Source organism: Balaenoptera acutorostrata, chromosome 1 (genome assembly GCF_949987535.1).
Source record: "Balaenoptera acutorostrata chromosome 1, mBalAcu1.1, whole genome shotgun sequence".
Taxonomy (NCBI): domain Eukaryota; kingdom Metazoa; phylum Chordata; class Mammalia; order Artiodactyla; family Balaenopteridae; genus Balaenoptera; species Balaenoptera acutorostrata.
The window spans coordinates 12,834,064-12,857,864 of NC_080064.1; the positions used below are offsets into that span (position 1 = coordinate 12,834,064).

Sequence of the window (23,801 nt, forward strand, 5' to 3'; positions counted from 1 at the left end):
CTGCCCTTACGGGGCTCCTAGTCCAAGGCGTGGAGACACCCATCTGAGGACAGTCCCAGTTCTGTGCTTTGAGAGTGCACAGGAGGTCAAGACTTTGAACCCAGGGCCACCTCTAGCAGGACTCCTGACCCTCGGCAGGGTTTTGAGGCGAGTCTTGCTTCAGAGGCGCTGAAGCCTGAGGGAGGCTGAGGCCCTCCGCTCTGAGAGCCGAGTGGAAGGGAGAAAGCCTGGGGCCTTCCCTGGCACCAGGCACAGGGGCTGAGGTTCTTGTTGTTTATTGGCTTACCAGGCCACAAAAGCAAAATCCAGCAGCAGTCCCTGCCTGATGACCCGTCCGTCTGCAGGCCCTGAACAGCTGCCCAGAGTCAGGATTCCACAGGGTCAGTGGGTTCGAGCCGGCACAGAACTGAGCCACTTTCGGCTGTCAGAGCTGGGTTCCCTAGGGAGAGAGGTGGAAGAGAAGGGTGGGAGGAAGTGAGCCACCCCATGTGCCCAAGGGGAGAGGAGTCCTTCCCAGGGAGGTGATGGGGCCAGCAGTCGGGCTCAGAGGCCTGATTCCAAGTCCAGTGTTCTTTTATCCCAGGATGCCTGGAAGAGGACTGCTGCAGGGGAAGCTTCCCTCCACCCAGCTGCTAAGCCTGTTTCCTACTACTCCTAACATGGAATCAGACTCGGGCAAAGGACTTAAACCCCCTGCATGAGAAAGGCAGGTAGTGCTGCCGAGTCCCGGGCACAGAAAGGCGTAAGTACCCTGACTTAGGAACAGTCTACCTGGTACACAGACTCTCAAAGGTTAGTTTCTTCCCCCTTCCATCCTTTCCCCTTTTTCCTCCCTGGAACAACAGTCTCTGAGGCATCTCTTGGAAGGATGGATTCCCCTTGGGTTAGGCCAGGGACTTCATAAGGAAGGAGGTGGATGGGCCTGGGCTGGGGTCCCTGCCCTCTGGGTACCCACCTGCTTCTTTGAGATCCAGTCTGGAAGAAGAGGCTACGGGTGTCAGGGCCCAGGCTGGTGGGGGTACACAGCTCCAGCACATAGTGGCTGCCTTGCTTCTGGCGGACCGTATTCTTGTCCAGCCGCGGGCAGAGTGGGATGCAAGGCACCTGGGCATAGGGGCTTTGCAGGTTGGCAGCTGGCAAAGGTGGAAGAGGCAGGAGAGGGGAATGTTTCAGAGCACGTCCAGCCCTGGGAGGCACGCAGACCCATGTGAAATCCCAGCGTTGCCACATAACGACCTGGGTGGGTTTGGGCAAGTCACTTAACCTCTCTGAGCTTCTGCATAAGCTAGAGCTGATGGTGGTATCCACCTCAGAGTTGATGATGAGGATTAAAGGGATAATATATGCAAAGCACTCAGCTAAATGCTGAGAACAGTGTAAGGGCTAATACTTGCTTAAAAAGGAGCACAAGTCTTTGGGATGAGTCCTGGCAGAGTCTGATAGGCACACTCTAAAGACTCTAGAAAGCTACTAGCCCATCACTTGGCACACAGTAGAAGTCTACTATTATGGGGAGGCAACCTTGCCTAGAGAAAAGGGCACAGGTTTTGGAGTCAGACCTGGGTATAAACTCCCCTTTCTGACACATGCTAGCTGTGGGGCCTTGGGCAAGTTGCTTAAACTTCAGCTTTCTCATTGTGAATAGGTGGGTAAATATGTGATTATGAGGATTAAATTCTAGCACGTCTGCAAAGGGCTTAGCACAGTGAGTGACCCCAGAGGGTGCTCAATAAATGATGAGGTGGGATTGCTAAGCACTCTTCCTTCTCAGTCCAGGCTCTTGGGACCAACCTGTGCTCAGGGCTAAGGCTCAGGGGAAAGAGTGTGCGAAAGGCTGGAGATGGGTGGTGATTATCAGCCAGCTGGCTGATGGCACACAGTTAAGCCCAAAGTGGGAAACCATGTCTCAGCTCCTGGGCCTGGCTGTGTGGGCACCCAGGGCCCTCACCATAGTTCTGCTGCTTCAGCTGGCTCAGGATCCTGAGGGCTCTTCGTTCTGGGACTTCCAAGGTGTCTGCCTGCTGCAGGTTGTAGGGAAGCTTCTTCCGGGACCGCAGCCGGCCAATGGCCGGTTCCATCTCTTGGGCCTTACAGGTGCCTTCCTTCAGCTTCTTCTGGTAATAGCTGGGGAGGCAGTGCCACCCAGCTCAGCCCGGCCGTGTTTAATTCACCCTCCTCCTCCCTTACTCTTCCTGAGCCCCTGTTCTGTCTGGCCAGCTCAAGAGCAGGGCCACAAGAGATCTGGGTTTTAGTCTTGGCTCAACCATTAACTTCCTGTGACTGTGGGCGAGTCACTGCCCTGCTCTGGGCCTCAGTCACCCCTATGTAAAGTGGGGGGAAATGGTTATCTCTACCGGTCACTGGAAGTCACTTGACTTCTCTAAGCAGATCAGTCAACGTTTTTATAAGGTTAAAGACAAAGATTAAATAACAAGACCCATTAAGCATTCAGCAAATTGACTCAAGGAAAGAGCATGGTAAATGTTGCCCATGATTTCTGTCACTGGTATTTTTACTTAGATGTGCAAGTGCTTTGTAAGCCAGCTGTGCAGTTAACTTCTCCTCATCTTTCAGATTGCAGCTTAAGGGCCATCTCTTCCAGAAAGTCCTCTCTCCTCCAATAGACGAGTTAGGCTCCCACTATAGGCCCCCTGACAACTTGTACTTAACCCTATCACAGCCCACTTAATATTCTTAACTCATCACTACTTGCCTTTTCCCCACTAGACTGCAGCACCATTCATTCATTCATTCAAATATTTATTGAGTGTTTACTGTATGCTGGCCACTCACCTAAATGCTTGGGAAAGAGCAGTGCAGGAGATATTCATATAAGGTCCTTGTGTCATCTCTCAGCCCCACCTCTTACTCCAGCCACTGTCACAGCAACCACTTCTACGTGGGCCTCAACCAGCTCTGCACAGGGACAACCTGGCACAGTCTCACCTCAGGTCTTACCTCCTGCTGCTTGCTCCAGAGCCTCTCTGACACATATGCGCCCCAGAAGTGCAGGGGAGTTAAACACCTGTGTGGGGCACCCTTGACAGAGGAACCAGCAGCTGAGGTATACAGGCTCCTCTCTCTTCCCCTGACGGTTCTGAGCCACCATTCATAGTCTCCTCAGAAGAGCCTGGGGATGGTTGACTCAGTAGTACATCATTGTACTGGCTTATCCTCCTTCTGTGTTCATGTCCCTTCCCTCACTTCTGCTCCCTGGTATCACTTTCTAAATCAACTACCTAGGCACATATCTAGTAGGAGAGTCAGACCATGAACAAGTAAATAAATTATGGTACCATGTGAGGAGTGATGGGTGTTCTGAGAGAAAGTAAAAGCTGAGTAGGAGGTAGTGATGAGCTATTTTGTCCACAGTAGTCAGTGAAAGTCTCGAGGTGGTGGCATTTGAGCAAAATGAGGGGAGGAAGCAAGCTAAGTGGATATTGGGAAGAAGCCTCTTTCAGGCAGAGGGAATGGCTTGCGAAAAGGCCAGGAGGTGCGAAAGAGCTTGGTGAACTCTAGGAACAGAGGGGCTAGAGCTTGTGTGTGAGGGAGAAGGGGGTAGAAATGGGCAGCAAGATGGGAGGGCCAGACTACCTGGGACTTTGTAGGCAGTGATGAAGGGTAGGCATGCTACTCAGAGTGTCAGGAAGCCCTTAGGGCTTAAGCGGGGGGCTCTGCTAGGGCCTCTGCCTATCCCTGAAGCCTGGAATTTTGGGTTTTAATGAGCTTCACACAGAGAAAATAGAAAATGAATACCAGAGCCCTCAAATGGAGATTGGCTCTAGACCCCTGTGTAAAATTAGAACCTGAAAAGGCAACATCCTGAGTAAAAAGATGGATTAGAAAATAACTTCACCCCACAGGTGCCAACAGGACATGAGCAGAGTGTGTGTAACTTTCTCGGTCACAATTTTAAAGGAAATTGCTTGCTCTCTACTTCCTCTCCTTCCCCTTCTTGTGGGCTTGAATTTAGATGTGTTGCTGGTAAATTGGCTTAGGATTGACCTAGGGAATGGTGGAAGAATAAGTGGGAAAGAAACTGGGTGCTTGAGCAACCTTGCCTTCCTGCCTGCTTCCTCCAAGCCATCAATATGAGAGAAATAAACTATATTGTTTTAACTATAGTACATTGGGGTCTATTCCTTAATGAATACACTAATCTAGAATTCTATACCTAGCTAAACTATTCAGTAAGTGTGATGGTAGAATCAAACACTTCTGTAGACATACAAAATCTCAAAACTCTTGCCTTCCATGCATCCTTTCTCAAGAAGGTACTGGAGGGCATGTTCTTCCAAAACGAGGGCATAAACCAAAAAAGAAAAGGAAGATATACATACAGAAAATAAGAGATCTAACATAGGAGAAAGACAAAAGTTAAAGGAAGATGGTGAAGGGAGATCCCACAATGGCAGTGCAACTGCCATAGAGGACAACCAGTTTAGATTGGATCACTATAGCTTAAAAGACAGAAATTTCAAGGGCTGGCATTCCCATACCTGTCGCTGAATTACTGCCTTTCTAACCCCAAAAAGCTACTGGTGAAACATGCTCCCATTTTTTTTTTTTTTTTTTTAAAGCAAATCAAACCAAGAAAGAGTAAGCAAACCAAGAAAAAGTAAGACATGTGATCCAGTAGACAGAATTCCAGAGGAAAGGAAGAAAGAATTCCTAGAATGACAACAAACTCCCAAGATGACGGCTCTGTAGCATGCCTAAGAAGAAATTAATCCAAAAATGAGAAGAATGGAATTACTTAGAAAATGCCTCCAAGGAAAACAAAGCTCTAGGAAGGTACAAGAATTGTCAATGAATACAAAGAAAAAAAAAAAATCAAGGCAATTGTCAACTTTTAGGAAATAAAAAAAAACAAGAAAGGACATGAAATCATTATATAAAAAATGCTCAGCTATGAATAATTGTGTAGCCATAATATTAGAAACCCCAAACATTTAGTAAAATTGATAATATATTTGAATGGGGAAGGAGGAGCTGAGGGGATAGTTGTATCAGACAGCTAAATTCTTACCATAACAAGAAGTCAGTAGATACAAGTCTAAAAATCATTAACCAAAATATTGTAGTACATCCATATTATGTAGAAGTAACTGCCAAAAATACCCAAGAAGAAAGAGAAAGCCTGGAGAGGGTGTGGAGAAAAGGGAACCCTCCTACGTTATTGGTGGGAATGTAAATTGGTGCAGCCACTATGAAAGACAGTATGGAGGTTCTTTTAAAAACTAAAAATAGAGTTACCATATGAACTAGCAATCCCACTCCTGGGCATATATCTGGAAAAGATGAAAGTTCTAATTTAAAAAGATACATGCACTCCAATGTTCATAGCAGAACTATTTACAATAGCCAAGACATGGAAGCAACCCAAATGTCCATCAACAGAGGACTGGATAAAGATGATAAAATATAAAATGGAATTAAAAAAGAATGAAATAATGCCTTTTGCAGCAACATGGGTGGACCTAGAGATAATCATACCAAGTGAAGTAAGTCAGAGAAAAGACAAATATCATATGATATCACCTATATGTAGAATATTAAAAAATGATATAAATGAACTTATTTACAAAACAGAAATAAACTCACATAGAACACAAACTAATTGGTACCAAAGGGGTAAGGGGGGGGGTGATAAATTAGGAGTTTGGGTTAAAATATACACACTACTATATAGAAAACAGATAAAGAACAAGGACCTACTGTATAGCACAGGGAAATATATTCAATATCTTGTAATAACCTATAGTGGAAAAGAATCTGAAAAAGAATATATGTATATATGTAACTGAATCACTTTGCTATACACCTGAAACATTGTAAATCAACTATACTTCAATTAAAACAAAACAAACAAAAAAACCTCCCCACAAAGAAAACAAGGTCCAAGCAGCTTCACTGTAAGTTCTATCAAACCTTTAGAGGAGACTGAATACCAAGATTTCATGAACTCTTTCAGGATATGAGAACACGTAACTCATTTTATGATGCCAGCATTATACTAACAGGAACGCTAGATATCACCCAAAAAGTAAGTTAACGACCAATATCTCCTTTGAACATAGGTGCCAAAATTCTTAACAAAATAGCAGGTTGAATCCAATAATATATTAAAAGGGTAATACATTACAACTAAGTGGAGTCTTTCCAAAGAATACATTTTACATTAAAAAATCAGTTTTATCTACTATATTAACAGAATGTAAGAGAAAAACCTTGTAATCATCTCAAGATGCAGAAAAAGCATCTGACAAAATTCAACTCCCATTCATAATAAAAACTCACAGCAAACTAGAAATAGAAAGGAACTTCCTCAACATGATAAAAGTATCTACAAAAATCCTATAGCTAAAATCAAGCTTAATGGCGAAAGATTGATTGCTTCCCCCATGATCAGGAACAAGGCAAAAATGTTTGCTGTCATCACTTTTGTTTTACTTAAGGTCTTAGCCAGTGTAATAAAACAAGAAAAAGGGGGCTTCCCTGGTGGCGCAGTGGTTGAGAATCTGCCTGCCAATGCAGGGGACACGGGTTCGAGCCCTGGTCTGGGAAGATCCCACATGCCGCGGAGCAACTAGGCCTGTGAGCCACAATTACTGAGCCTGCGCGTCTGGAGCCTGTGCTCCACAACAAGAGAGGCCGAGATAGTGAGAGGCCCGCGTACCGCGATGAAGAGTGGCCCCCGCTTGCCGCAACTGGAGAGAGCCCTCGCACAGAAACGAAGACCCAACACAGCCATAAATAAATAAATAAATAAAAAATTTTTAAAAATAGCCTTTATAATGAGAATTTGGTTAAAGAAGGGGTTTCAGCAGCTTTGGCTGTAAAAAAAATAAAAAACAAGAAAAAGGAATAAATGCTAATGGATTGGAAAGGAAGAAGTAAGCTTTTTTCACAGATGACATCATTGTGTGTGTAAAAATCTTAAGAAATCTATTATAAAAAGCTACCAGCACTAATAAGTGAGTTTAGCAAGGTCATAGGATACAAGATCAATATACAACAATAAGCTATACTTCTATAATACCAGCAATGAGCAATTGGAAAATGGAAACATCTACAACAGTATAAAATATGAAATACTTATGGATATATATATATATATATATTTTAAAGCTTCTTAGCCATGAACTCTCATGCTTTGCAGAGGTCTTAACTCTCAGCACCTTATCACTACTCATGGATATATTCAACAAAACATGTAAAAGATCTACATCTTGAAAACTACAAAATCCTGCTGAAATTAGAGACTTAAATAAGTGAAGAGTTATACCATGTTCATGGACTGAAAGACTTGTTATTATTAAGATGTCATTTCTCCCAAAATGAACATATAGATTCAATGCAATCCCAACAAAATATCAGCAGGCTCTTTTATAGAGATTGACAAACTGATTCTAAAATTTATATAGAAATGCAAAGGACCTAGAATAGAACAGGATCTAGAACTCTTTGAAAAAGAACAACTTGGAGGACTTACTCTACCTGATTTGAATACTTACTATAAAGCTGCAGTAATCAAGACCTATGTGGTATTTGCAGAACTATAGACACAGGAAGAGAATAAAGAATCCAGAGGTAAACCCAAGTGTATATGGTCAATTAATTTGGGGGGGGTACCTTCTATTTATAGTGTATTTTTTTTCTTAACTAAGTTTTTTTTGATAGACTTTTTTAGATTCACAGAAAATTGAGTAGAAAGTACAGAGAGTTCCCATATACCCGCTGCCCTTCCCCCCCACACACCCACAGACTCCCCCATGATCAACATCTCCCACCAGAGTGGTACATTTGTTACAACTGATGAACTTACACTGACATATCATTATTACCATAAGGCCATAGTTTACCTTAGGGTTCGCTCATAGTGTTGTACATTGTATGAGTTGTGACAAATGTGAAACGACATGTATCTACCATTATGGTAATACAGAATAGTTCCATTGCTCTAAAAATCTGTGCTCCACTTCCCTCCCTCTCCCCTCACTCCAGTAAGCACTGATCTTTTTACTGTCTCCATTGTTTTGTCTTTTCCAGAATGTCACATAGTTGGAACTGTAAAGTATGTAGCCTTTTGAGATCAGTTTTTTTCACGTAGCAATATGCATTTAAGTTTCCTCTGTCTTTTCATGGTTTGATGGCCCTTATTAGTGCTGAATATTCCACTGTATAGGTGTAGCACAGTTAATTTTGTGTGGACTAAGTTTTCAATTCATTTGGGTAAATACCAAGGAGCATAATTGCTGGATCATATTGTAAGAGTTTGTTTAGTTTTGTAAGAAACCACCAAACTGGAACTTCCCTGATGGTACAGTGGTTAAGAATCCGCCTGCCAGTGCAGGGGACACGGGTTCGATCCCTGGTCCGGGAAGATCCCACATGCCGCAGAGCAACTAAGCCTGTGCCCCACAACTACTGAGCCTGTGCTCTAGAGCCCGCATGCCACAGCTACTGAAACCCACGCACCTAGAGCCCAAGCTCCACAACAAGAGAAGCCACCACAATGAGAAGCCCGCACACCGCAACTAGAGAAAGCCCATGTGCAGCAACGAAGTCCCAACGACGAAGACCCAATGCAGACAAAAATTAATTAATTAATTAAAAAAAAAAACCCACCAAACTGTCTTCCAAAGTGGCTGTACCATTTTGCATTCCCACCAGAAATGAAACGAGTTCCTTTTTTTTAATAGATTTATTTTATTTATTTATTTATTTATTTTTGCTGCATTGGGTCTTGCATGTTTACGTATGCATATATATATATATATATATATATATATATATAAAATATGTATGTAATGTTTTTCTACTCCAGATGGTATTGATAAAAATTAACTTGTAAGAGAGCTGTATTTAATTGGCTTAAAGAAAGGGAAAAAAAGCTTATATAAATTAAGACTAGTTAAACAAGCATATGTTATCTCTACCAGATGTTTAACATTATAATGCTATGAATTCAACGTAAGAACAAAATGTACAATTAAAGTGCATTGTTTGATGTATGTCAACCATGACAGTAAATTAAAAGTAAAAAAGAATGGAGAGAGCCATATGTTTAACTTTCTAGGTTCTTTGTCTCTGTGATTTCTTTTTTTCTTTTTTAATTTTTATTTCTTTTTGTATTTTGTCCGCGCTGTGCAGCTTGTGGGATGGTTCCTGGACCAGGAATCGACCCCAAGCCTCCACAGTGAAAGCGCCAAATCCTAACCACTAGGCCACCAGGGAACTCTTTGTGATTTCTGATACTTTACTGATTTGTCCACAAAGAAACTAATATATATATATATATATATATATATATATATATATATATATATATACACATACACACACTAATATATATATATACACACACTATTATATATATTAGTATGTGTATAGATCTGAATCACTTTGCTGTACACCTGAAACTAACACAACATTGTAAATCAACTACACTTCAATAACAAAAAAAGTTTTACAAACAAATTAGTCTTACTCTGATTATCCAATAAAAATGGAACTGATTGTGGAGAGAAAAATTCTATGTTTCAATAAAAACTATAACACACCTTTGTAGGTTGTTGAACAGTTCACTTACTTTGAGCTTTTTGTCCTCTTTATAAACTGGCTCCTGCCACTTTGTGTATTCACAAAGTGAATCAACGTTTCTAGTAATCAACATTTCTAGTAATCAACATTTCTAGTTTCCCCCCACCCTCCTGACCTGGCATCACTGAAAACTAGAACTGCCCTTTTCTCAATGCCCTGCAAGCTAAAGCGACTTAATGTAAACTTCAAAAAGAAAAAATCACTGCAACAGATCATGTATAACAACCCTGTATGCCTGCTGCTGCTGTTAGTTCACTGGAACACCCAATGCCATCACCAAAGACATTCAAACAGCAAGCCAGAAAATTCATCAGAGAGCCACCAGATAGCCTCACTCCACCATCTTTTTTTGGCCACTGTGCGGCATGCAGGATCCAAGTTCCCCAACCAGGGATCGAACACGTGCCCCCTGCAGTGGAGGCGCAGAGTTTCAACCACTGGACCGCCAGGGAAGTCCCTCAATCCACCATCTAAAGATGCTTTGAACCTGACATGTAAGAATCTCACAATTAACTGCCCTCTGGCCTCAAAAACTGAGTTTACAATTTATTCTAACCATTAACCTCTGTTTCTCTTTTGTTTCCAAAGAAATGCCCCTCATTAAATGCTTGCTAGCAGCTCACCATATAAAGGCCTAAGTTAGGTGGGTGCCCTACTCCCACCTATACCATCGCCTCCTAAAATGAGCTCCGACTGTCACTGAACTGACCTGTTCTCAGGACTAAGCGATGGATCCAAGCAAATACAGGATCATGTGCTTAGATTTGTTCTTTTCTGCTTGTTCCGATCTATGTTTTCCTCCCCCTTTCACAGATCTCTTTGCAACTTCTAACCTGACTTTTTCTCCACGGCCACCAACTCAGCTTTTAATAGATGAAACTTCTAGGGAAGTGCCAGATGGAGGAAATGAAGGCGTTTAGGACATGCCACCCCAATATGTGCCACTTCGGCATGTTGGTTATTTTGAGTTAAAGGCACTTGAAAAACAGTAGATGCAAGAAGGGTCCACTGACTTTTTCTTTCTAAAAGCAGGAGACAAAATTCCCAGGTGAAAGCTGCCCTCCCTGAACCAGGAGGAAGAAACATTCTTATCACAAGAGAGGAAGAGGGAATTTCTTGGTGGTCCAGTGGTTAGGACTCCGCGCTTTCACTGCTGCGGGCCAGTGTATACATGTGGTGTGGCCAAAGAAAAAAAAAAAAGAGTCCAGGCCAAGAGAACTCTACAAACAGACATGGTTAAAATAACTCTTATCTTCCTCATTCTGCATATGTGTATATATATATATATATATATATATATATATATATATATATATATATATATGTATGTTTGTTTTTTTTTTTTTTTTTTTTTTTGGCTGCGCTGGGTCTTCGTTGCTGCGTGCGGGCTTTCTCTAGTTGCAGTGAGCGGGGGCTACGCCTCGTTGCGGTGCGCGGGCTTCTTATTGCGGTGGCTTCTCTTGTTGCACAGCACAGGCCCTGGGTGCGCGGGCTTCAGTAGTTGTGGCACACAGGCTCAGTAGTTGTGGCTCGTGGGCTCTAGAGCACAGGTTCAGTAGTTGTGCCACACGGGCTTAGTTGCTACGTGGCATGTGGGATCTTCCTGGACCAGGGCTCGAACCCATGTCCCCTGCATTGGCAGGCGGAATCTTAACCACTGCGTCACCAGGGAAGCCCCTGCCCATATATTTTAGTTACTTTTCTACAGTTGCTGCTCTTTTTTTAACCTTGTATGCAAGCCCCTTGGCCTTGTCAGTTCTTTGGGTCTTCATTATTCTTGTCAGGGCTCCCATGTGCGTGTAAGTTAAACTTGTATGCTTTTCTCCTGTTAGTCTGTCTTACATAAGTCCCAGCTGGAAGCTCTAAGAGGGTAAAGGAAAATTTTACCTCCCCTACACACTAAATGTCATTTTTTACTTGAAAAAAGGACAAACTATGGTTATGCAGCCTTGTGTATTTTGGCGGATATTTTCTTGAAAATGGATAAAGTTAGCCCATCCTTTCAAGGAAAACAACTGACAGCATTTGTTACCTATGACAAAATTAAAGCTTTCAAGTAAAAAATTAGAATTTGGGAAAACAAATCCATTATCATGGGACTTCCCTGGTGGTCCAGTGGTTAAGACTCCGAGCTCCCCATGTAGGGGTCCCGGGTTTGATACCTGGTCAGGGAACTCAGATCCCCACATACTGCAACTAAGCCCAAGTGCTCTAGAGCCCACACACTGCAACTAGAGAGCCCGTGCACCGCCACGAAGAGCCTGAGTGCCCACGTGCCACAATGAAGACCCAGTGCAGCCAAAATAATATAAATAATAAATAAAAATAAAATTTAAAAAAATCCATTATAATAAGCATGCATCATATGCATGTTCATACACAGAATAGTTTATAACAGTCAAATGAGTGAACTGTAGCCTCACACAACACTTCTAATATTTAAAAAAAATTTTTTTTAAAGCAAGGATGACTTTATTTTATTTATTTATTTATTTTTGGCCGTGCCACGTGGCTTGTGGAATCTTAGTTCCTCAACCAAGGATCCAACTTGGGCCCCAGCTGTGAGAGTGCCAAGTCCTAACCACTGGACCATCAGGGAATTCCATAAAGACTTTTCTGACATTAGGGGTGATATTAATAATTATACGTATAATATATAGAATAACTACAATGAAATGTGTCAACATTTAGAAGATACGCAATATGTTCTAAATGAACAATGCATGTTACAAAAAGCCATTCATGGGAAAAGATCCATTTAAACTACAAAACAGACCAATAGATTTTTATTTAAAAGAGTACAAGGGTACTTCCCTGGCAGTGCAGTGGATAGGACTCTGCTCCCAATGTAGGGGACCTGGGTTCGATCCCTGGTCAGGGAACTAGATCCCACATGCATGCTGCAACTAAGAGTTCTCCTGCCACAACTAAGGAGCCCTGGAGCTGCAACTGAGGAGCCTGCTGGCCACAACTAAGACCCCACGCAACCAAATAAATAAATAAATATTTTTTTAAAAAAAGAGTACAACGAACAGTTCACAGATATGGCTTCAGATTCCATATTGCAACCAACTTTTAAGACACTACTGCTCGTTAAGTTTGGTGTACTATCAAAGAAAAATACCTCCATGATATGTGGGATATTAAGTGAAAAGGCTATTAAAATACTTTTTCCAATTACATATTTGTGTGAGGCCGGATTTCTTCATATACTTCAACCAAAACGACAGATTGCAACAGATTGAATGCAGAAGCATATAGGAAAATCCAGCCAACTTCTTTTGTTCCAGACACTGAAGAGATTCTCAATATTGTAAAGCAATGCCATTCTTCTCATTAACTTTCTTGTTTGTTTGTTTTGGAAAATATTGTTATTTTTTCATTTAAAATTAACATTAACATGTAATGGGATTATCTTTGTTAAATAAATTGATATTTTTTAGATCTCTCAGTTTTAAGTTCATATATAGAAAATATTGACTGTTTCCTAGACCAAAAAGTTTTAAAACTGCTGCTCTGGAGAAACTCTTGCCCAGGTATCCTGGAGACATATACAAAATATTAACACTGTTTCTACCATGGCTGGAAACTGAACATAGACCTAATGTCCATCTGCAGAACAAATACATATATTGTGATGTAGTCATACCAGATAATAGTATGTAGCAGTGAAAATGATAAATGATCTACAGCTATGCATAAGATAGCTATGCATAGCTATGGATGAGTCACAAATACATAACACTGAGAAGAAAAAGCAAGTAACAGAGGACTTATGAGTCCACTCCGATAGAGGTAAAAAATATGGAAAGCTAAACAATAAAGTATTCAGGAATACAAACAAGTGTGAGTCAAAATTTAAAAGTGCCACTGCAGGGCTTTCCTGGTGGCACAGTGGTTAAGAATCCGCCTGCCAATGCAGGGGACACGGGTTCGAGCCCTGGTCCGGGAAGATCCCACATGCCGTGGAGCAACTAAGCCCATGCGCCACAACTACTGAGCCTGTGCTCTAGGGCCCGTGTGCCACAACTACTGAGGCCACGTGCCACAGCTACTGAAGCCCATGTGCCTAGAGCCCGTGCTCCGCAACAAGAGAAGCCACTGCAATGAGTAGCCCGCACACCGCAACGAAGAGTAGCTCCCGTTCACCACAACTAGAGAAAGCCCGCACGCAGCAACAAAGACCCAACACAGCCAAAATAAATAAATAAATATGTAAATAAAATTTATTTAAAAAAAAGTGCCACTGCATATCCACCAGACTGAAACTAGCAAGACTGACAGTATGGATCCACACAAGATGTGGAGCAACTGGAACTCTGGTACATTGTTGATGTGAGTGTAAAATGGTAGAATCACTTAGATAAAAAAGTCTGGTGGTTTCTTGTAAGTAAAATACACCTATCCTATGACCCAGCAATTCCATTTCTGGGTATTTACCCAAGTAACAAAATATATGTCCACACAAAGACTTGTACAAAAATGTTAATAGCAGCTTTACTCATTATAACCCAAAACTGAAAACAGCTCAGAAATCTACCCATGAAAGGATGGATGAATGAACTGTGGTATATTCATCCAATGGGATACAATAATAAGAAGGAGTGAACCGTTGCTGCCCACAGCAACATGGATGAATCTCAAAAGCATTATGCTGAGTGAAAGAAGCTAGACACTAATGACATATACGGTTTGTTTCCATTTATATGAAGTTGTCAGACAGGCAAAACCAATCTGTAATGGAAAAAAAAAATTAGAAGAGTGATTGCCTCTGGGCGGGGGTGCGGTTCAGGGACCAACTGGGAAGGGTCATGAGGGCACTTTCTGGAATGATGGTAAAGTTCTGTATATCTTGAAAGGGGTTCAGGTTGCTGGGGTGTGGGCATGTGTTGAGACCCATTCAATGATACACTTAAGATCTGTGCATTTCACTGAATGTACATTATACCTCACAATATGCGGGGGGGGGGGAACTCTATACAAATATTGATCATTAGCTAATGCCATGTATGCTGAAGTATTTAGAGGGAAATAACTATCATTTACTTTGAAATGAATAAAAAAATAATACAGATCGATGAACAGATAGAGGGATAGAAGCATGGCAAAAGAAGTATGGTAAAATGGCAACAGTAGAATCTAGGTGGTGGGTATATAAATGTTCACTGTAAAGTTCCTTTAACTTTGCCATATGTATGAAATTTTCAATAAATGATAAGGGAAGAAATAAGCAGTGAAATTTTAAAACAAAAAGCAAAGGAATAAGGGTTGGTTCTTGTTAGGGAGAAAGTACTTTGTGATTGGGGTAGGGCACACAAGGGCTTCAAGATTACTGGAATTATCTATTTTTAAACTGGAGAAATTGATAGCTGGGAATTTGTTTTATTGCTTTTAAAATTATACATTTGTCGTCTTCAGAGTTATATATGTTTAGTGATTTATAGATGCCGGGAGGAAGAAAGATCTCTTGTCTTTGGGGTTTGCTAAGTTGGTATTAGTGGAACAGCCTGCAGTCATTCTCCCTCCTCCAGCCCCTGCCGAAAAAGCCTGGTCTGTTGCAGGAAAAAATGATCCAACTTTCCGAGCGATAGGGACAAGCTTCTGTGTGCTGCAAGCGAGACCAGGTGGGCCATTCTGCCTTGACCCTCTGCTTCTAGCCCTCGAATGTTCATGTTTTTGTACACAGCCGTCTCTTCCTTAGGTGAACCACTAACCACCCACTAGCCCACTCTGGCAACACGGGGAGGCTTCCACCTCGTGTTCTCTAGCCCTAGACAGGCCCTATCACATTCCCTTTCTGGGACTGCTGTATGAGTACTGCAAGAAGGTATTCCTCTTGCTGCTGAGGTTGCAAAACAAGGAGGGTATGAGTAGAGTAGAGGCTGCCGGTTGCCATCCTTCCCACTGTGGGAAGAGCCTCGCTGAGCTTGAAGCTAATGCAGAGATGAGCAGGAGAGATAAAGCCTGAATGGTATCATCTGGTCTCCTATATCCAGCCATTCCTGAGGCCCTGAGAAGTGATGCGAGCCAGTACATTCCCCTGTTGTGTAAGCCAGTTTTATGTGGGTTTCACTGGCAACTGAGAGTCCTAATTATCGAAAGTCCTCAGCTGCCAAAACGCTAGGTGCCATTTCTGTGTCCGCAACCCTCCACTCCCAACAGCCAGTCCTACTCACCTGGTGATCTCCTCTAAGGCTGCCTCAGGTAAGGCCAGCATCTCCACCAGCAGGGACAGGATCTCAAAGAGCAGAGTGCGGGGGTTTGGGGGAGCCGTGTCCGTCAGGGCCTTCTCTTCTGGGGACGTGGGATGGTGGCTGCCGTTACCACTTAACAGGCCTGGATGCCTAACGGCCCCAGCAGCCACCTGGCCCCTCCCCCCAGCTCTGAGTGCCCTGGGCTCACCCCTGCTCACCCACAGAGCAGAAGAAGCGCTTGGTGTCTGTCATCACAGCCAAGAAGTCTTCGAAGTTCACGTGGCCGTCTCCTGTGGAGGCCAGAAGAATACAGGGTGGCCAGGGGCCTTTCAGAGCAGGCTCGGGCATTGCGACCCAGGCACGGTTATTAGCATTTACTCATTGGGTTTGATTATAAAAGTAATGCATATTCAATGCAGAGAGCGTGGTGCATACAGGAAAGTAGAAGGTGAAAATTAAAATCTCCTGGGTTAGAAGCTCCCAGAAGTTCCTGGAAGCAGCAGACTGGGTTCATGTCATAGGTGTACCACTTACTATCTTTGTGACCTTGGCAAAGTCTCTTAACCCCATTAAGCCCTAGTTTTCTCATCTATAGGGTGAGGATGACCATAACACCTTTCTCATGGGAGAGAAATTGAGGCAACGTGCTCAGAATAGGGCCATGCATATAATACACGCTCATTAAATGTCAGCAACTCTTATTACAGTGTGCTAGTCTCTGCATGAGAGCATATTTGTACCTACAGTTTTCCCACTTCGGCCTTCAAAGTCCTGCTAGACCTTCCCCGTTACCTGTCTCCAGCCTCACCTGGTACCAAACTCCCTAACGCTAACCTGCTCTCCCACCAGGGGCCACATTCTTCCCTGTTGCGGGCCTTTGCGCGTGCTGCTTCCTCTTCCTAGAATTCTCTCCATCACCCTCCAACTCTTTTTGTTTGTTTGTTTGTTTTTTGTTTGTTTGTTGTGGCCGTGCAGGATCTTAGTTCCCCAACCAGGGATTGAACCCGGGCCCCGGCAGTGAAAATGCAGAGTCGAAAACGCGGAGTCCTAACCACTGGATTGCCAAGGAATTCCCTCTAACTCATTCACTTAATGCTCCCCCTTGACCATCACTTCCTTAGGGAAGTCAGACCAGTGCAGGTCAGACCCCCTGTTGGACACTCTCATAGAACCCTAGTACTTGAACCACACACTCATAAGATCTGGGATTTAACTGAAGCTCTGGGAGACAGGAACTGGCTGTTTTGTTCTGCACTGTGTCTTCAGGGCTTAAGACAGAGAGGTGCTTGGCAAATGTTCTCTGAACTACTTGACAAATTAATGAGTGGTCTCTAATTCTTAAAGCCACCCTTGTGGGGGTGGGGGGCACCTAATACTCTTATCCCCATGTCACAGATGAGGCCTGAGGCATAGACAAAAGTAGGCTGTTGCCTGGGGTCATGTAGGGGCCGAGCTGAGGTCAATTCTTAGCTTGTGCCTGAGGATTCGAGCTCAGACAGTGATGGAGGAAGCAGAGCTAACACTTAGAGGTCAGGAGCCCAGGCCCCCTACAGCTCCGCTGTGTTCCCTGCATCTAGCCAACCAAACCACATGTGATGCTTCTCACCCTGTGCCCTGTTCCCTTTGTCCAGGTTATTTCTGCCACCAGCAATGCCCTTCTTCCTTCCTCTCTCCCTGCCTAACTCCTGCTTCATCTTTCACGATTTGGCTCAGGCATCACCTCCTCCAGGAAGCCTTCCTTCCTGATCCCTTCCTCCAAGCCATCTTAAGCGCTGCTTCCTTTGGCAACTCTTCCTTCTGTGTCATTGACTGTGTGAGCACCTCCAGGGCAGGTCTCATAGGTCTTACACACGTCTTTATTCCCAGTGCCCAGCACAGGAATGGACACACAGTAGGCAGTTAATAAATATTTAGTGAATGAATAATACCAGCAGTTAATGTCTCCCGATGCATGCTGTACACCAAGCATTGTGCTCCATGCTTTGCCTGGATTATCTCATTTAATTATTTTAGCAGCCCAGTGAGATGGGTTTTGCTGTAAGCCCCGTTTTACAGGTGGGGAAACTGAGACTTGGTGAACTTCAGTGATTTGTCCAAGGTCATACAGCTGGTAAAATGAGTGACCAAGCCATGGAGGAATGTCCGATGAAGCACACGTAAAGCTCCGGAAGGAGTGATCTCAGAGATCACCTACATCTTGGGTCAGGAAATAAGTCTTGGTCATCTCTGGGTCCCCAGAACCTGGCACTGAGTAGGTACTCAGGGAGCCCTAACTTTGGGGCCAGGACCAGCTACATCATTTGTGGGGCCCAGTTCAAAATGAAAATGCAGAATAGGGCCCCTCTTTCAAAAATTATCAAGAATTTCTAGACTGTAACAGCAGCAGAGCATTAAACCAAAGTCAGGACCCTGTAAGCGCAGAGCCCTGTGTGACTGCACAGGTCTCATGCTGCCCATGAACCTGACCCTGCCTGGGGTTCAGGATGAAGCCTCCCCCCAACTCACCATCGATGTCAGCACTGCTCAGGGCATCCTCCACCTGGGCCGGCGTCACGGAGATGCCCACGAGGAGCAGGATGTTCTCCAGGCTCTGTGCATCCACCTCGCCATGACCACTGAAGATCTCAAAGTAGCTGCGGAAGGCTGGGGTGGGCAGTGGGGTTATGTTTCTACCATCCATCCCATCCGCTCCAACCAGCCCCTGTCCAGCCTTCTCTATCACCATGGCTGGGTGGAGGGACAAACTTAACTAAGAGTGAAAGCAGAGGGGTGTGGGCCCATTGACTCACTTCACTCTCTAGTACAAGGTCAGACCAAGGGCTCAGCTGGTGTGGCCAAAGCTAAGCTAGTTAGCCGCCTTCACCTTGCATCAGAACATGCCCACTTTAGGGCACCCCTGCTGTGTGCCAGGCACTGTGCTAAGCTCTTTATAGCCATGTTCTCATTTAATTCTTACAACAGCCTGGTAAGAGTAGAATGCTTATTCCCTTGTAAAAATGGGGAAACTGAGGCTCAGCGGTTAGAGGACCAGGTAGATCTTTCTGACTCTGAGTCTGTGCCTTGGCTTTGGGGCTCTGCAGTTACTTATCTGGATAGACATAGCCTCTAAGACAGCTTCATTTGTCTGGACCAGAGCACAGGACCAGGAACAATGCTGAGAAAGTCCCAGAACAGCACCAATTGATAGAAAAGTCGTGTCCTGGTCATAACGTGTGTGGTGTCTGGTTTCACAGCCCACAGCAAAATCCAGGTTAGAATCAACAGACCTAGTGATAAGACGGGCTCTGCCATTTACTAAGAAGCTGGGTTGCTGATACGAGCTAAGTTGTGCCCGCTGCCTAAACTCATATGTTGAAACCCTAATACCACCCCACCCCCATATCTTAGAATGTGATGATGTTTGGAGATAGGACCTTTAAAGAGGTGATTAAGTTAAAATGAGGCCATTGGGGTGGCCCCTAGTCCAACCTAACTGGTGTCCTTAAGAGAAGAGGAAACTTGGGCACACAAGAGACACCAGGGATGTGTGTGCACAGAGGAAAGACCATGTGAGGATACAGGGAGAAGGCAGACGTCTGCAAGCCAAGGAGAGAGGCCTCAGAAGAAACCAAACATACCAACACCCTGATCTTGGACTTCTAGCCTCCAGAACTATGAGAAAATAAATTTTAAGCCACTCATTTTGCGGTACTTCATTATGGCAGCCTGAGCAAGCTAATATAGTTGCCATGGGCAAGTCGCTGTACTTCTCTGAGCCTCAATTTTCTTATCTGTAAGATGGACAGAACAACAGTACACCCTCCCAGAGAGGTTGTATTAATTCATTGCTTGGTACATCGTAGACTCAGTAAGTCTCTGATGATCAGAACTGAAATGCGGGGAAGAGGTAGGGCTGGGATTAGGGTTGGACTAAGTGGTGAGCTGCCACAGGCAGGCACACTGAAAAAGGAAAACTGAACAGCTCTCAAAGGTGGTAAGATCATCCCAAATGCAGGGTGGTTTGGACCATCAGAGCAGGTAGCCAGCTCTTTCCTCACCAGACAGGGCTGAGTCTTGGGGACAATGCTGAGTCTCTAAGCCAAAGTGGCACATTGTCCATGAACTCAGCTCAAGAAGATGGGGCAGTGGGTGCTGGACCTAGAAAAGCCCCTCCAAAAATGACTAGAGACTTTTAATGCTAAAAGGACTGAACTTCAAGGATGGGGTCCTAGGGAACCAGAGAGCGCATTCAGGGAAGGCAGAAGAAGGGGCCGCTCTGGCCCTTCCTGGGGCCCAGACTTTGGGGAAGAGTGGAGGGTGGAAGGAGGGCACACACCTCCTCATCCAGGGCCAGAGCCAGGTGTGGCTGGGTTGCCAGTGGATGTGGATGGCTGATTAGGCCACCTCCAGAGCCCAGAGGAAGTGGCAATCACTCCTCCTCAAAGCGCAGGTAAGTGGAATCACAGGGCCCAACCCCAAGGACGATGGGGAGCAAAGGGCACAGTGCCTCGCCCAGGGTGGATGTTCAGAACTTTTAAATTTTTTGGTGGAGGTGGGATGCGGTGGAAAATGGGGACCTGTGTGTAACTGAGCAGGACCCTATGGGGCCTTCCTGGGACAGACCCCCTGCCACCTCCCATGTCCTCTGTCTGCCTCTTCTTGTTTGTAGAAAAACTTTAGCCTCCTAGGCCTTCCCCGAGTTCCAAAGAATGGATTTAATCAGAGAAGTGAGAAAATGCAGAAAGAAAGGAAAACAGTCAAACAAGACAAAATAATAATAGTTCAGACATTAAACAAAGTTAAACAAAATAATAATAGTTCAGACATTAAACAAAGTCAAGGACATTTAGTTCCTCCTCAAGGGCTATAGATAATATTCTGAGCCATGTCCTTTGAGCTGTTTTGCAGATACTGAAACCCCTACCAAGTGGAAGAAGTTAACTGTATGCTGACCACGAGCACGTAGACCCCAGACCAGTTGGAACCAGGTTGATAATGTCAACTCTCGATTATCTCACCACCAACCAATCAGAAGAATGTCCGTGAGCTGATCATGCACCCCACAACCCTCTCTCTCACCCTCTCTTTAAACACCTTTCCCTGAAAGCCATCAGGGAGTTTGGGCCTTTTAAGCACTAGCTGCCTGGACTCCTTGCTTGGAGCCTGCAATAAACGCTGCCCTTTCCTTCACCACAACCCGGTGTCAGTAGATTGACTTTACTGCGCGTGGGCAAGCAGACCCGTTTGGTTCAGTAACATGTCCAGGGCGGGTGGTCTTGTTAAATGGTGAGGGATGGTCTAGGACAGGTGGAGGCTCTGGAGCCCTGCGTCCCATCCAGGTGGCCTCTGCAGAGGACCAGTAGCGTGGGCTTGGGTTGGGGTAGGCACAAACGTCTCCAAAAACGTAAGAGCTTTGCAGGGCTTGCTCCATTCATTCAGACAGGTGGCTCTGGAACAGGGAAGAGAACTGGACCCCAAGTGAGAGGACCCAGCAGGATTCTGGCTCCCCGACCCAGTGGTGTGGGAGAGTTTGGGTCAGCCTCCTACCCCACTAGCCAAGTGCAGGGCTGGGGTGGGTACCAGGGCAGCAGCATGATCAGCAACCCCATCCCCCACCCCAGGCTTATAAACCCAAGGACTGAGCGTTCTGCCTGCCCCGCAAGGGGCTCCCCTGGCCAGGCCCGCCCTCACCTTCCTCTTGCTTCAGTGTGAGGTGCTCTTCCGACCTCTCCTCCCAGGTCTGACGCACCTTCAGGTGGCAGTGTTCTTCCAGCTCCTGCCTGCAGAGGACAGAGCCCGGGCAAAGGGCACACATCCGGCCACCCACCCCGGCCCTGCACCAAAAGCTAGGGGCGGGTGAGGGAGAGCCGGGGCAGAGGGGGTCATGGGAGGAACCCTGGGGGAGGCTTTAAGAGGTCAGGAGAGTCTACGAGTGACCCAGAGGAGGAGCAAGGCAGAGGTATGGGGAGTCTGAAGGGGGTTAGAAAGAAAAAGGGGGTTGGCAATGAAAAAGGGGCCTAGGGGCTTCCCTGGTGGCACAGTGGTTGAGAATCTGCCTGCCAACGCAGGGGACACGGGTTCAAGCCCTGGTCTGGGAAGATCCCACATGCCACGGAGCAACTAGGCCCGTGAGCCACAATTACTGAGCCTGCGCGTCTGGAGCCTGTGCTCCGCAACAAGAGAGGCCGCGATAGTGAGAGGCCCGCGCACCGCGATGAAGAGTGGCCCCCGCTTGCCGCAACTGGAGAGAGCCCTCGCACAGAAACGAAGACCCAACACAGCCATAAATAAATAAATAAATAAATAAATAAATTTTTTTTTAAAAAAAGAAAAAGGGGCCTAGATATGAAAGATCAAGAGCTGGGAAAGACAGAGAGGAGACAGAAGTGAGGGGAAATGGAGGGGGGACACATGGGAGGGAACAGACAGGTGCAGTGACAGGGACAAGAATCTGGAAGAGAGTAGCCAGGGGCCCTGGGACCAGGCCCTGATCCCAGACACCCTTTCTGGGATGGCTCCTACCGTGCCTTGGGGTAATTCAGGCTCCTCTCCCCGCTGTGGTGCAAAAGTTCTGTCCTTCTCCAGCCCAGGTCTGATGCAGGGACCGGCAGGACCGTGACGGGCACTGAAGCTGGGGCTCCCATGGGGGCAGGAAGTGGCCCAGGGGCTGGCGGTCGGGCCCAGCATGGGGCCATGGCAGGAGCCGAGGCAGGGGTCTGAGGCAGGGTCAGAGGCAGGATTGGGGCTGAGTTGCCAACCGGGGCAGAGACGAGCACGGGGGCCAGGGTCCTGGGGGACTTCCGGTTTGGCAGTGCGCGGGCCTTGGTGACCCTCCAACGCGTGGCCCCCTCCTCTTCCACCTCCAACAAGCACTTCATGAAGCCCGGCCGGGGGTTGCCAAGGTTCTGGGCCCCCGTGGCCCCTGCAGGCTCCTGAGGCTGCTTCTGAGTATGGTCCATCTCCCTCCTCTCTCCGATGTCCCTCGCCTCCTGAGAACAGGACCGGGGAGGGGATTTGGGAGGCCTCCGGCCAGCCAGATTGTCCCACAAAACTTCTCCCAGCCACCCACTCTGCAGCAGATCCTCACCCTGCCCCTCCCTCTCTGGGCCCCTGGGGAGGCCCACCTCTCTCCTGCAACCTACTAGGCTCCCACCCCATGTCCTCCCCCACCCCTGACCTGGGCTCTGCCCCTTCCTGGCTGTCTGAGCTGTGGTCTTGAGTGAGTTACTCCCTGTCTCACCACTTGTTTATTTGCTTCACTGCAATCAACACAATTTGCAATGGCCCTGTCCGTGCCTGTTGTTTGCCTGCCTGACCAGAAGTAAGTTTCCGGAGGGCAGGACCTCGTCTGCCTCTTTTATCCATATTGACCCAGCAGCCAGCTTGTGGTAGGCACTCGATAAATTCCCACTCGTTCATTCAGCAAATGCAGCACCTCCTGCATCCGTCCCATTAGAGGGATGAGCTGTCCCCTGCCCACCTCCAACCAGGCCACACGCCACGCAGGCTCCAGCCCAGCCCTTTCTCTCATTCAAAGATGTAGCTCTCACCACACACCCGCTCTTCCTAAAGTATCAGCACTACCCTCTCTGCCAGATTACTCCCGTCAGCATGAAAACATGCTGTATTATATTCCTTCTTTAAAAGAAAAAACTCTCCCGACAGTACAAAGCCTTCCAACTACCATCCCAGGTCTCTGCTCTTCCTTTAGAGCAAAATTCCTTGAAAGATTTGGCTGTACTCCATCTCCACTTTCCTCCTATCTCCAGTCCGGCTTCCGCCACCACGCCCCAACCAGACTCTTGCAAGGCGGTGGTCAGATCTCTGCCCTCCTCAGAGCCTACCACTGAGCGGTGATAGACCCAGATGACCACTCCATCCCTCTGGAAATGCCTTCTTCTCCAGACTCCCACTCAATCACCGGCTGGCTCCCTCCCTGAGTATTCGGCAGCCTCCTTCGCTGGCTATTCCTTGCTCTCGCTCCATTTCTTTCTTTTTTTAAAAAATTAATTAATTAATTTA

At 45.7% G+C, this 23,801-nt stretch overlaps 1 protein-coding gene across 1 annotated transcript; it reads right to left on the reverse strand.

Moving 5' to 3' along the window:
• Positions 1-286: 286 nt before the first annotated feature.
• Positions 287-23,223, reverse strand: SPATA21 (spermatogenesis associated 21). The gene is made up of 9 exons (XM_057530921.1): positions 23,191-23,223; positions 22,302-22,768; positions 21,471-21,559; positions 18,306-18,443; positions 16,019-16,090; positions 15,783-15,900; positions 1,949-2,124; positions 956-1,133; positions 287-439 (listed from the first exon to the last, which is right to left on the reverse strand). The coding sequence occupies exons 1-9, from the start codon at positions 23,221-23,223 to the stop codon at positions 382-384; spliced, it is 1,329 nt and encodes a 442-aa protein (XP_057386904.1). The 3' UTR covers positions 287-381.
• Between the last annotated feature and the right edge of the window lie 578 nt (positions 23,224-23,801).